General features: G+C 38.5%; 1 protein-coding gene across 1 annotated transcript in view; it reads right to left on the minus strand.

Moving 5' to 3' along the window:
• Positions 1-11,592, minus strand: part of slc9a5 (solute carrier family 9 member A5) — a 55,664-nt gene extending 44,072 nt beyond the window's left edge. The window contains exon 1 of the mRNA XM_036583879.1: positions 11,349-11,592. Within this exon, the coding sequence (XP_036439772.1) occupies positions 11,349-11,592 (244 nt within the window). The remainder of the gene's footprint in view (positions 1-11,348) is intronic.
• Between the last annotated feature and the right edge of the window lie 2,005 nt (positions 11,593-13,597).

Consider the following 13,597-nt stretch of genomic DNA (forward strand, 5'->3'; position numbering starts at 1 on the left):
AGAGTGATTAGAGCACGACAAACACACACACACACACACACACACACACACACACACACACACACATACACACACATACACACAAACACACGCCTCTACCAGGGACACATCAATCATCCTCTGTGAGTCATTCATGAGAGCACACAAAAACACTCCTCCCTCTCTCTCTCTTGCTCACACACAACATATTGTACATATACAAATACATACATACACATCTTACTGAACATAATACCCATCTACTACTTCCATTCCCTTTTAATACAGTACTGTGCAACAGTCAGAGACCACCTTCATTTATTTAACTAAAACAAGTTATTAATTTTTCATTATAATATCAGTAACATAAATATAATACCAGTATATATAAATATGAATCTCAGTATTTAGTGTGCACTCTTTGCCATTCTTTTCATGAGAATTGCTTTCGGTTTCAGGGATATTTTTCCACACCTCCAAAGTTCAGTCTTAGAAGTTGGTTGCATTTTCTGCTTCTCATAATCCAAGTATCCCAAACACATTCAATAGTGTTGAGGTCTGGACTCAGGGGCAGCCAGTTCAATGTTCTGAGAACAGCAGCAGCTTCTTTGCTTGTTTTGCAAGTTTTCTTTTATTTTCTCTACTTTTGTTCTTTTTTGTCTAATTCCTTTTCTCAGTAACAGCTTCTTGACAGCTGTGCATCCTTTCAGACTCACTGAAATTGTCAGACTCAGTGAAGTTGTCTTCTCACAGCGGAAGGATGGACAGAAACACCTGTGGATTTTTCAGATCTTATGCAAGAGTGGAGCTGGATTTTCTCCTCTCAAAGATGAAAGATTTAAGTACTGTTCATGTGATTGTGACCGTTTTGGTGGTCTAACTGGTCTTGTACAGTTGTTAGGAGTCCCATTTTTGGAACTCCAGTTTTAGAAACTTCTTATATTCATTTGACTTCCTCCTTCCTTATGCAAGTAAATTATTTTATATCTCCTCAGAAAATAAAAAATGAATAACTTCTACTTTTGACTGGAAAACAAATAAATAAAGGGTGGTCTCTGAATTCTGCACAGTACTGTATGTGGACACTAAATCCCCAAGCACTTACGCACACTCATTCACCAGCAATAAAAAAGACCTTCAAAAGCATTGGTTAAAAAGTAATTGGTCCCTCTTAGGCCTGCTTTCAACCCACAGAGAGAAAAATAGAGATAGAAAAAGGGCAAGAGAAAGAGAAATCTAATCTCCATCCATCACACCCAGCTCCAACCACACACACAGGCTTTCAAACTGCAATTTCTCTGGAACGAGCAATTAAAGCGCCAGGCCCGCTTCCTCGAGTCAGGCAGCAGATAAGACCAATGCTGTGGTAATAAACAGCCACCTCAGAATTAAACACCCTATTAAGTAAACTCTCTCTGCCTTTATCGGCGTTTATGGAGACGCCCTTTTTTGGCGGGTCCGCTGGACGCCAGGCATTTCCAATAATTTATGAACAGCTGTTGCATTAGACTAGATAGGGGTCATATGTATAAAACTTCAGAGAACACCCAGTGATAGGGTTTGTCTTTTATTTTCTAATGGACATGAATTTGTGGAAATGGGGAGACTGACCTGTAAACAGCGCTCTCTTCCAAGATGTTTGAGCACATGAAACCAGGAGCCACTGCACAGCAGATACAGCTAAGGCAAATGCTTTACTGCCTTGATTGAATGTATTTCTAGAACTTAAATAAAAGTATGTATGTAAATGTTAAGGACTTGTATGTAGACCCACACTTTAGTGCCTCAGGGGTGCACGATACACAATGGGCCCAAAATGTATGTGGATATTTGTGCCACACTTAAAATATGTTAAGCTCATTTTGCTGGGAAATAAAATGTCAAACCAAGTGGTAAAATATTCTATTAAAAGGTGGTTATCATTGAAGCAATTTCTTTACAGACTTCTTCAGGTTTAAAGAAGAACAGCTCCAGAATTTCCACCTCTGTGCTTTACAGTATTCTAAGTGCAGTCTGGTTAGAGCTCTTCTCCAGGCTTTCTCCACACAAAGTGTCTACTATCAGTTTGATGTTGTGTTAAAAGTGCTTGTTTTCTGAAACAAATATCACTTTGTTCAACATTTTATGAAGCAACCTAAAAGAAGTTTACCAACAGGTAAAGAGTCCAAATATTTGTGAAGCCTCTCTGTTGGCGGTTGATTTATTATTGCTGGCAAATCGTAAATTTATTTTAAACTGAAAATTTATCTCCCTATTTTTACTCTGCGCTCGTACTGACACACTGTATTTGTCACACATGGAAGGTGTTGAGGCAGGATGTATGTGTGAGTAAGATTTATCTGAATGAAACAAATGACTGAGTTCAATGAAAATCCAACATAAGGAAGCAATGGAGATCCAACAAACAGCAACGCAAGACCCGACAAAGAGACCGAGAAACATGAGAGTGACATATACAACATACAACACTAGAAACACCTGGAAAGAGGGAAACAAACAATATACAGGTCGAAACACAAACGCTAGAAACATACTTAACACAAGTACATGAATGCAAATGACAACACCTGCCAACACATTGCAAATGCATGGTTCTTCTGTACACACTCTCCATGAGTTCTTACATTACTGTGGCGGTTAAAACACTCAGTACTCAGTCAGAATGGGATCTACTGTTATTACAACATCCACAATAATCAAACACAGACATTAGAGGAGCACTATAAATTGCATAAAAGATTTTAACAGTATAATTATTTATTATTTGTATGTGCACTGGCACAACACAAATTGATTATCAGTTATAACTATCAGCCCAGAAATTCCATATCTGTGCATCACCACTCATAACAACATAACTAACATGATGTAACTAGTTTCATATAAGCTTCCAAACAGTAAGCAGTGGTGACTAAACAATAAGCCTTGAAGTCAACGTGAATTGGAAATCACAAAGCATTTTCCATACCACGTATATCATTTACCATTATGTATTTCTAAGTGAAACACATTATCAGAGAGAGTCTCTCAGCTAGCTGAGGGTTTTTGCTAGATGACCAAAACCAGGCCGAGACCAGATAAAATTTGTTTTCAGTGGGACATATATATATATATATATATATATATATATATATATATATATATATATATATATATATAGACAATTAAATAATATACAACAGTTAGTTCTGGCCATGCAAGCTGGTTGGTTGAGAAGCGTTCTAACTGTGCTGTTTTGGTGAAATAACAGCACGGTTAGAACGCTTCTCAACCAACCAGTGTTTTTTCACAAACACTGTATCACTCCGCTGAGATGCCGTTGCTAAGCAACGACTTTGACAGCTGTAGGAGACGTTCAAGCCATTTGAACGTTTTTACTTCTTACTTTGCGCACAAACAGAAAATGAATACTTTTAAGATCACATTTGACCGACAGCCGATTTGGTCAGACTCTGAAGATGAGGCTACACTAAATACGGAAACTGTCATCACCACTGAGCAAGCTTTTCAGTCGGCAGCTGTGACAGAAGAACAGCTAAACAACCAGGAATCAGCCAGAAATGAACCGAATACCATTCGCCAAACAAAATGGGCTGTAAGATGCTTTACGCACTGGCTGGAACAAAACAACATTAATATTAATCTAGCAAAAATTGATATTGCTGCAGTTTTAATGGCTCAGTCAGTACTTTGAAAGACGAGGCTTACAGCAGACTGTGCAGCGAGTGAGCGGAGTTCGTTACTCTGACGTAGCAACAAGCTGCTTGTTAATTAACTAGAATTAGGCGGAAGGAATTGCTAACATTAAAACATATTAAATGCCACGTTCACGGCCCAATTTATTAATTTCTTACTTTACTTATTTAACTGCTGTATAAAAGCAATAGAACACGAGAGGGAGTGTGTTATCGCAAAATAACATATCGCTTTCGGCTCGTGCCTGCGACCAAATCACAGCCGGGATGTTATTTCGCGATAACACACTCCCTTTTGTGTTCTGTTGCTTGATTATATAGCCTTATACATTCAATTAGTCAAACTTTGCATTGTAACTGGAAGCAACGGTAAGGTTGTTCTCTGTTGCTTTGTTCTTTAAAACTTATTTATAATCACCACCTAAAGTCAAATAAACATAAACATAAACTACATCCATTTTTAATATTAAATGAACACAGTAATAAATAGTAATAACATTCTGATCTGCTGTCAGGGGATGTCTGAACTTTGGAACCAATGAACAATGAACCAAATCAACAAACAAACCGCTGTGTCTGATCCACTCATACAAGCACAACACACACTAAGACGCCACCACCACATTAGTGTCACATTAGTGTAGTGGTGAGAATGATCCACCATCCAAATAATACCTGCTCTGTGGTGGTCCTGTGTACATATACATAAACAAAATTCTTGTTTTCTCATAATCTTAATGTGCTCTACAGGGAACACACTTCTGCACAATTACTGTTTTTTTTTGTTTTTGTTTTTTTTTTTCTAAAAACATCAAAAACAGAGATAAAAGATTTTGTTCCGACAGCGACGATAAATAAGTACATGTATAGGCTGTTTTCCATACAGGTAAACAAGTCAATAGATATCACAGTGCAGGTTTTGCTTGATTGGTTGTGCTTTTGAAGTCCATGTGCCCTGAACAGGAAGCTCTAGAGAATGATAAAAAGATGAAAGGATGAGCATGAAAGACAGATATCATTATATCATCCCTCCAGAAGCACGGGCCGGATGGCCGGTCCAGCAGACATCTCTTACACACCTGCTCAAGCTTCAGCTAAGCCACAGCCCTGCCCTCTCACCATGGCAATGGTTCACCTGACCCTCTCACTGAAGAATTATGGGATGTGAAACACTCACATCACACACTGTAAACCTTAAAGGGTCATATCAACACAGCCAAGCACAAGGAAATGCACTTGAACAAGTCATTTTTTCCATTTCCACAACAAGGCTCCTGCTCCTAAATTAGCTGAGAACACCTTATAGCTGCTCGGATTCCCTTCGGAGCAGCCGTTGCTCGGCACAAGCGCCTCGTCAGTGCCACAAGAGGGCAGGGACAGTAAATATTGACCTTGATTTTGTTTTATAATAATTCATATAATGAGCTGAGAATCTTTAGGTGTTCCAGTCAGGTCTAATTACAAGGTCAGTGGATAATTTATGACTTTATTTGTATATTGCACATTTGTAGATCCATGTATGTTAAACTGCAACATGCTTAGTGGTGCTTTTTTTGATGCATAGATTGTCCGTATACTGAGATTGCAGGATGTCACAAAACGTTTAAGGAAATAATTCTATTCTGTTCTATTCTACTCTATTCTATTCTAACAGTGTGATAAACTATGACATTGAATATCGCTATGGTTATTAAACTTTTTTAGCCTATATTTTCCAATTCTTGCAAGAATGCATCTGTGAATCTATCTATCTATCTATCTATCTATCTATCTATCTATCTATCTATCTATCTATCTATCTATCTGTCTGTCTGTCTGTCTGTCTGTCTGTACTGCATGGTGGTGATAGAAACCATATATCTGAAATGTTTATTGCCTCTAAAGCTACCTTACAGAAAGCTATTGTACTAAATGGTTGCAAATACAGTGTCTTATGTCCGAGACATTGCCTTAGTTTTGAGATAAGGTTCTGGCCCAAAATCATTTTTTAACCCAATTATGACAGAGAAGAAAGAGAACATATTTAGTTTACCATTATCAACGTTCCATGTAAAAATGTAGGTAGATAGATAGATAGACAGACAGACAGACAGACACAAACAGACAGACAGACACATAGAAAGACATACATACAGACAGACAAACACACATACATACATATATACATACAGACAGACAGACTGACAGATAGACAGACAGACATATATACATACAGACAGACAGACAGCGGATAGAAGGAGAAAGATAGCAAAAGAGACAGACAGACACAGACAGACTGAGATATATAAATAGAGATAGATAGATAGATAGATAGATAGATAGATAGATAGATAGATAGATGGATAGACAGACATATATACATACAGACAGACAGACAGATAGATAGACAGACAGACAGACGGGAGAGAAGAAGAAAGACAGCGAAAGAGACAGATAGACAGACAGACAGGTAAACAGACAGACAGACAGATAAGACACAGACACAGATAGATAGATAGATAGATAGATAGATAGATAGATAGATAGATAGATAGACAGACAGACAACTGACCATCCAACAGCAGTACCTGACCTCACTAATGCTCTTGTGGCTGAATGCAATCAAATCCTCACAGCAATGTTCCACCATCTAGAATAAAGCCTTCCCAGAAGAGTAGAGTCAGTTACTGCAGCAAAGGAGGAACAAACTCCCTATTAACACGCTTGATGCCAGATCTCACTATCTCTAATAATACTGCTTTAATAACATTAACAAGAATTAGACCATGTCATCCCGTGTGAAAAAATGTATTTAAGTGTACTTTTCAAAAGTATTTTGAATGAAAAGTACATACTTCTAATGTCTACATTTTAAACACACTTTAATGCATACTAAATGTGTATTTACACTGTAATTCAGCTATGATTAATTTTATATTAACTGTGCTTAGTGGTGCTTTAAAATGCTTATTTTCAAACAACTTAAGTTGCACTTAAGTAGATTTTTTTGTATGTAATTTGTGGACATAGCTGTTATACTGCAACTAAAATGCACCTACATGCATTTTAAATTATAGTTCTACATCACTAAACACATTTAAATACATTCAAAACAAAAACATCAATTAACTTTATCAAAATGGGTATGCTCTTAAATATGGTATTAGGAATAACTACACACAACTTATGTAGACAAATTATATTTAAGTAATGTTGACATTTTGTTTAAATAAGGCTGAAAGAATTCTTGACATCTGGGCTTACAAGTGCTTTTCTGTTCTAAATTGGAACAACTTGTGTTGCAATGAAGTTAATTAAAAATTAAATGTGTATGTTAAATGTGTACTATTGGGTGCTAGTTTGAATTATATTGCAACGAAATGTCTAAAGCACACTTTACAAATCCTTCTTTTTAAAATATGTTTTTAAGTAATATACTTAACGACAATTAAATATACTTTTGTTTTAGTGTACTACATACTAAAGTACTGTACAATATATACTTAAGCATACTATTGATGCACTTGAGTATGCTTCTTTTTCGCAAGGGATGACCTGGTCCATCACCTAGTCCAAAGAATTGTTCTAACTATACTATAGTTATAGTATACTATACTATATATCTATATCTGACCTATTATATTACTGAAAGTTTTTAAATAACAGCCCGTTTCACAATATGCAGCCCTACAATCCCCAGCATGCACTGCATCATAATGTATGCTCCCAACCCCTTCCTCAACAACAATCTAAGGGACAACGCTGACACCTCAATTCTACCACACCAGTCATATCACCAAACACACCAGCTACACTTCAGCTGCAGTTCAACCAGTATTACCACTTAGCTCTGCAGCTCAGACACTTAAGAATGAATGAAATTGCAGCAAAGAAAAGAGGCCAAGTGTCCAGTTCAAGCAAACAGGTATGTTTTAAAGACCATTTTTTTAAATATATTTCAAGTCCACTTTAAATGCCTATATTTTGCTGTTGAACTTTTGCCATATTTTGAGTAAACAATGGCCAGTTTAGGTTATAATGTTATCTAAAATAAATATAAATGTTGTTTATGTATTATAAATAAATGTTATTTTAAAAATATAATAAAAAACATAATCGTTCTTTGGTCCACGGATTTGTTGGGATTTTATAACCCCTCAAAATCCGAGGCTTATTACAGACTAAGGCTTATTATTCAGTAACTACAGGGACTTCAGTGTAAACAGGTTGAGTTATTCTTAGGTTATAGAAATGTGTAATTAAAGTTTGAGCCTGCTGGTAGGCCTGTGGCCTGTTAAGGGGTTAATATGGCCCTTTTAGTGGCCGCGTTTGACCCCCTGCTGTAAAGGAACAATACATGGAGAACTGGCTTCTGATAGAGATTCTGTGCATTACCTCGTTCTCAGTATTGAACGGTAGACGCGTGTTCGATGCATTCTGCATTGAAATTCAGGTGAGACCTTTGCAGGTGCTTTGGGTAATACGTTTCTGTGGGCTCCTTCCCCCAGTACAAAATGCAAGGCAAATATTCACAGTGAATTTGGATGGTGTTGCCTGAGGGGAATAGAGACAGTAAAACTGTCTGAAATAGAACACGTCTCTGCCTGGCTTATGAAAAACAGAGTGGGCCAATCGCCTAACGGACGCCCACACGAGCAAAGCAACCCACCAGTAAGCAGGATAGCAAAACAGGAATGGGGTTCAGGTAAAGCAAGAGGCTAAACGCTATCAGGCAGGAGATGGGTGAATGGAGGATGAGACGGATGGAACAGCAGTGTTTTTGTACTCATTTCACACAAGCACATGATCAGAAGCAGGCAGGAGACAGAAGGCATCCATCAGCAGTGGCATCTACAGTAATCCACCAACGTGGTTCTTTCCACTGCCAATGTTCTTCTGTTTCTCTATCACGACAGCAAAGCTGGAGTCAGTCATGGCCAATCTGCCATTGAGTAACTGTTTGCTTGGGTATTTGTAGCAGGGGTCATCTCTCACCTCATGGACAGGACCAAAGCCAAACACAGCGCCTCTGCCGGCTGGAGATGAGTCATACTCAGTCATCAGAGGATACAGCCCTTCCTGTACAGCGGCGTGTTTAAAAAAACAGACCAGAACATTTGGAGAGATGCCACAGTGGCAGGAACACAGTGATCTCACTGTTAAAGTGAGAGAGAGAGAACGAGGCCTGCCTCATGATGGCTCAACCTAGGACTGCTTAAAGCTGGACAGAAAAGACCAAAGGGTTAAACACTACAGTTACTCATATGTATTACTGGATGTTGGAACATAGTTGTGAGGATATGATTGCATTCAGACACAGGAGCATTAGAAAGGTCAGGTACTGATGTTGGATGATTAGTTCTGGATTACGAACGCCACTCCAGCTCATCCCAAAGGTATTGGATTATATCACTCCAGAGATCTTCTCTACTGCTCCACAGCTCAATGCTCCAGGGCTTCACAGCCCTCACACCAATGCTTGGCATATATTTTGTCTACATACAGTGTTCTATATACATTCAAAAGTTCTAAATCAATGTTCAAAACTTCCAAATCAATGTCTTCAATTTCAGAAAAGCAATTTTGTTGAGGTTACAGTAGTAGTTGGTGGTATACCAGCTCATTGAGCCCACCCTTAAAACAGATGGTTCTTTAAGGGATCTTTAGTAAATGCAATGGTTCTGGTTGCATGCTAACGGCTCTATTTGCACGTTAAATGGTTCTTTGCATGGTGAAATGGTTCTTCAGATTGATGGAGAATATATTGTATATGGTTCTATATCTAACCTTTTTGAAAATTGTTCTATACAGCATCAGTGTTCTTCAATTTGAGATACAAGCTTGACATCGTAACAATAGAACCCTTTTTGGTACTACATAGAACCGCTGCTTTTACTAAAGAACATGTGAAGAACCACAAATTTTCTCATAACCGTTATACCACCATTATGCCACAAACAAGCACAGACAACACAACTTTTAAACAATGCAAACCACGTTAGCGTTAGCCCATTTAGCTGAATGGCTAAGTCGGTCACAATTTCAGTCACACTTCAAATGAAGCAGACCCTCAATCACCTCTCGCTGTCTAGTCCATTGCATGTGAAGTAGCCAACATTGTTTTTGAGACAGCAGATGTGAAGAAATGTCCGGCCTTTTGAGATTAGCCTTAGCCTAATATGCTAGCCTTGTCTGTGCAACAAGCTGTGGACCAGCTGGTACTGAGAGGTGAATGGCTATAATATTTTTCCAAATTCCACTAGTGTCTGACGGTCAAAGGTGCGAATATATGAAAATCACATATAAGATAAATGACTTGAGGAACTTGACGGAGCAAAAATTAGCCTCTTATTTGAATCTGCCGTTCCACCTTAAATGGTGCAGCAATTATATTCAAGTGCCTGTGTTTAAAAAATCTGCCAATTAAGAAACCAACTTCAGTTTTGTAGAAATTCAGACATGAATCAACATTCAGCACTGTTTTGCTGGGCCTGTGCTAATGTTACAAAGCAATATTAACAGGTTTTTCCTGTTCAGGCTTGCTTTTACTATTTTTCACGATAAAAGTATTTCAGAAATACACAGGTTGTTAAAATGATTCTCATTAAAAAGTAAAAGGACATCCCAGAATAATGAACAAAAATAGCTTTGCTTACGCATCTGAAGTTTTACTGCATTTCATGATATAAACCAAAACTGTCAGAAAATGTAATTATAACACAATATAAATGTTTGGTCATACTGTCCTCTACTAAGATAAGTGTACTTAATTATTCTAACACACTAGCACTGTGTGACTTCACAGCTTTAAAAAAAAATAAATAAATAGGAGAATGATGAATTTGTCCAGAGTGATGAACAAAAATTTCATGGAGATAATGTGACAAAAAATTGATGTAAGTATATCATTTAAGTGTTTTTTCAAATCAATATCTGTCCACATATCTATTAAAATACTGAATAAAACATTTAATACATCGTGCGAATTGAGTGGAATAGTTAAATCAGACCTGTAGAGCTAATTATTGTGTATAAAATAAGAAAAAATGTAAAAATAGCTAGTGATTCCAAACTTTTGAACGCAAATGGACACAATATTGGTTAGACCTGTCATGTGTTAACTTCCTACAAAACAACTCACCACTTCAAATTATAAATAAAATAAAAAAATAATGTTATTGTTAATAACAAATAACAAAAATATAATAAGTGATTATATGCTCTGTTTTTAAATCACTGTATCACTCGTAGTTAATGAAACAACGGTTATGTGCTGCTATAGTAACGGTCAGCAGCGCTGACCAACCAGAGACTGGAAAGGGAACGCGGAGAGCCGCACGCGCCGCGAACGGTCCGCTTTGCAGCGTTTTTGCCAAAACACGCGAGTACAGAGATCAGAGAGCACAGAGGACCGTTGAGACGGCACTTCCTAACGGTCCTCTCAGCTCTCTGTGGGATCTTTACTTCAGCCACTTCTTCACCTTCAGCCCTCAGTCTCAGCACCGACCGATCTAGAGCCGCGTCCAAATCCACACACTACCATACTACACACTACTCTAATGAATGGACTTCTATTGGTGGAGCACTATTTGACATACGGAGCCTCAGCGCTAACGGCCGATAACGGACACTGTTCCGGTAACTTTCCCTCCGAGACGCTCAGACTGCGCCACTCGCCGCGGTGCTGTTACTCACAGATTTTGGCCACGCTGGCCACCAGGAGCCAGATGGCGATGATGTAGGGGGTCTGGACGTAGCTCCATTCCCACTGCACGATCTTATATCCCCCTCCGTGGTGACTCGCTCCGCCGTCCTCGTGCTCCTCGGCGGATCTGGCCAGCGCGTGCCCGGGCTGACCGGTGGCGGAAAGGTCAGCGGGCGCCTGGCGCGCGGCGCTCAGCAGCAGCAGCGGCAGCAGCAGCCAGGTGAAGCAGAGCATGATCCCCCCCCTACGGCCGCCCCGCCGTCTCCATGCGCCTTTTATGGAGCCCGCGGTGGGACGCCCCGCTCCGGAGCCACAGCACCGACACCTCCGCCGCCGCTCAGGCGCTACGGCGGGGCGGGAGCAGCGCGAGCACGTGACGGAGCGTCCGTTAAAGAGCCGGTACACACGCGCGCGCACACGCACGCACGCACACACACACACACGCGACGAGGTGGAGAAGGAGAAGGAGACTGGAGGAGCTGACAGCAAAGTTTAGCGGGAAAATATTACATTTAAACTGGTCGAGGAAGCTGATGGAGCACAACACTGTACACACATGGTGTTAAATCTGAATCACTGGAAGTGTACAAACTTAAAAAAGAAACTTCTTCAAGGGTTCCTTAGTAAAGGCAATAGTTCTATTTAGAACCATGAGTTCTATATAGAACGATTTCATGTTCTTCAGATTGATGGATGTGTTGTATATGGTTCTATATAAAACCTTTTTAAAAAAATGGTTCTATATATCACCAAAAAAGGGTTCTGCTGTTGTGACAATGTCAAGCTTGTACAAACAGAAGAACGGTTTTTTGTTCTATATAGAACTATTTTCAAAAAGGTCCCATGTGTTGTATATGGTTCTATATAGCACCTTTTTGAAAATTGTTCTATATACCACCAAAAGGGTATATAGGGTGGTCTATTTTTACAAGCTTGACATTGTCACAATAGCAGAACCCTTTTTGGTGCTATATAGAACCATATATAACGCATTCGAAATCAGTCCGAAGAACCATTTCACCATGCACAGAACTATTTAAGCATGAAATGGTTCTAAGTAGAACCATCGCCTTTACTAAAGAACCCTGAAGAACCATAATTGAATTATCATTTAAGTGCACATGCCAATAAATAAATAATTGAATAAATAAATAAACAAATATGAAAAGTTCAATGAACAACTGAGATGATGGATTTGACCCATGCTGTGATCATTTTTAGATTTTTTAATTTTAGCCTATTTATTTAAATATAGTGTCCTCATTTCTGGGAGAAAAGGTCAGTTTTAAGAGGAGTCTAAGGCTACGTTTACACAGCAGGTAATTATTACTAACTTTACTAACAATTCCTGAGGGAGGAGTTAGAAAAAGGTCTGCATTCAGGGCTGTAAAGAGTACTGAAAATCCCTACTTAAGTACAAGTAGTCACTATAGTGATAATTTACTCAAGTACAAGTAAAAGTATTAGTAAATAAAATAACTCAAGTATGAGTAAATAAGTAGTTTGTTGAAAAACCTACTTAAGTACCGAGTTACTTAGTTACTTTTTTGTATTTCCGCTGTCACAACCAGAACATATTTCTGAGCTGACTCGGCTACATCACTGGAAATAATCTGTACAGAAAAACACTAAAGCTAAAGTTCTGAGAGCTGAGACTGACCACAGTCTGCTCTGCTAGAGCACATCTACACACCTTTCTGTGAGCTGCGTAAGGAACAAGGTTTACAGTAAACTGCATGTGTTTCATAGTTAGATGATAATATAAGACCTAGTTTATCTGTTTTCAATAAAGTATTTTAGAATCCCTGACAGACTGTGCAGAGGATGTTTGAGTCGAAACTATGAGTAGATTACTTAATTAATAACGTAATTTTAGTGAGAGTCCTCCCTGGATTCTAGCTTACGTTAATAGGTGTGAACCTACAGACAGCAAACATATTCACAGCCTTCAAACTGTTTATTTTCACTGATATCTTTTCAGAACATTTCTACCAGTAAAACCAGCAGCAACATGTTTTTTGATTGGTGAATCTTTTAAATTTAACCATGCTTCGTTCTTACTGGTTGCTGAGCTGATAAGGTCATAATTTATTTTTACTCTGTAACGTGACTGAAAATGAAAGTAGCGTAAAGTAAAAGTATTTCATTAAAAATTAACTCAAGTAAAAGTACTATGATTTAATTCTACTCCAAAAAGTACCGTTACAGGGCAAACTGTACTCAATTACAACAACGAGAG

Source organism: Colossoma macropomum, unplaced genomic scaffold (genome assembly GCF_904425465.1).
Source record: "Colossoma macropomum unplaced genomic scaffold, Colossoma_macropomum, whole genome shotgun sequence".
Classification (NCBI taxonomy): Eukaryota; Metazoa; Chordata; class Actinopteri; order Characiformes; family Serrasalmidae; genus Colossoma; species Colossoma macropomum.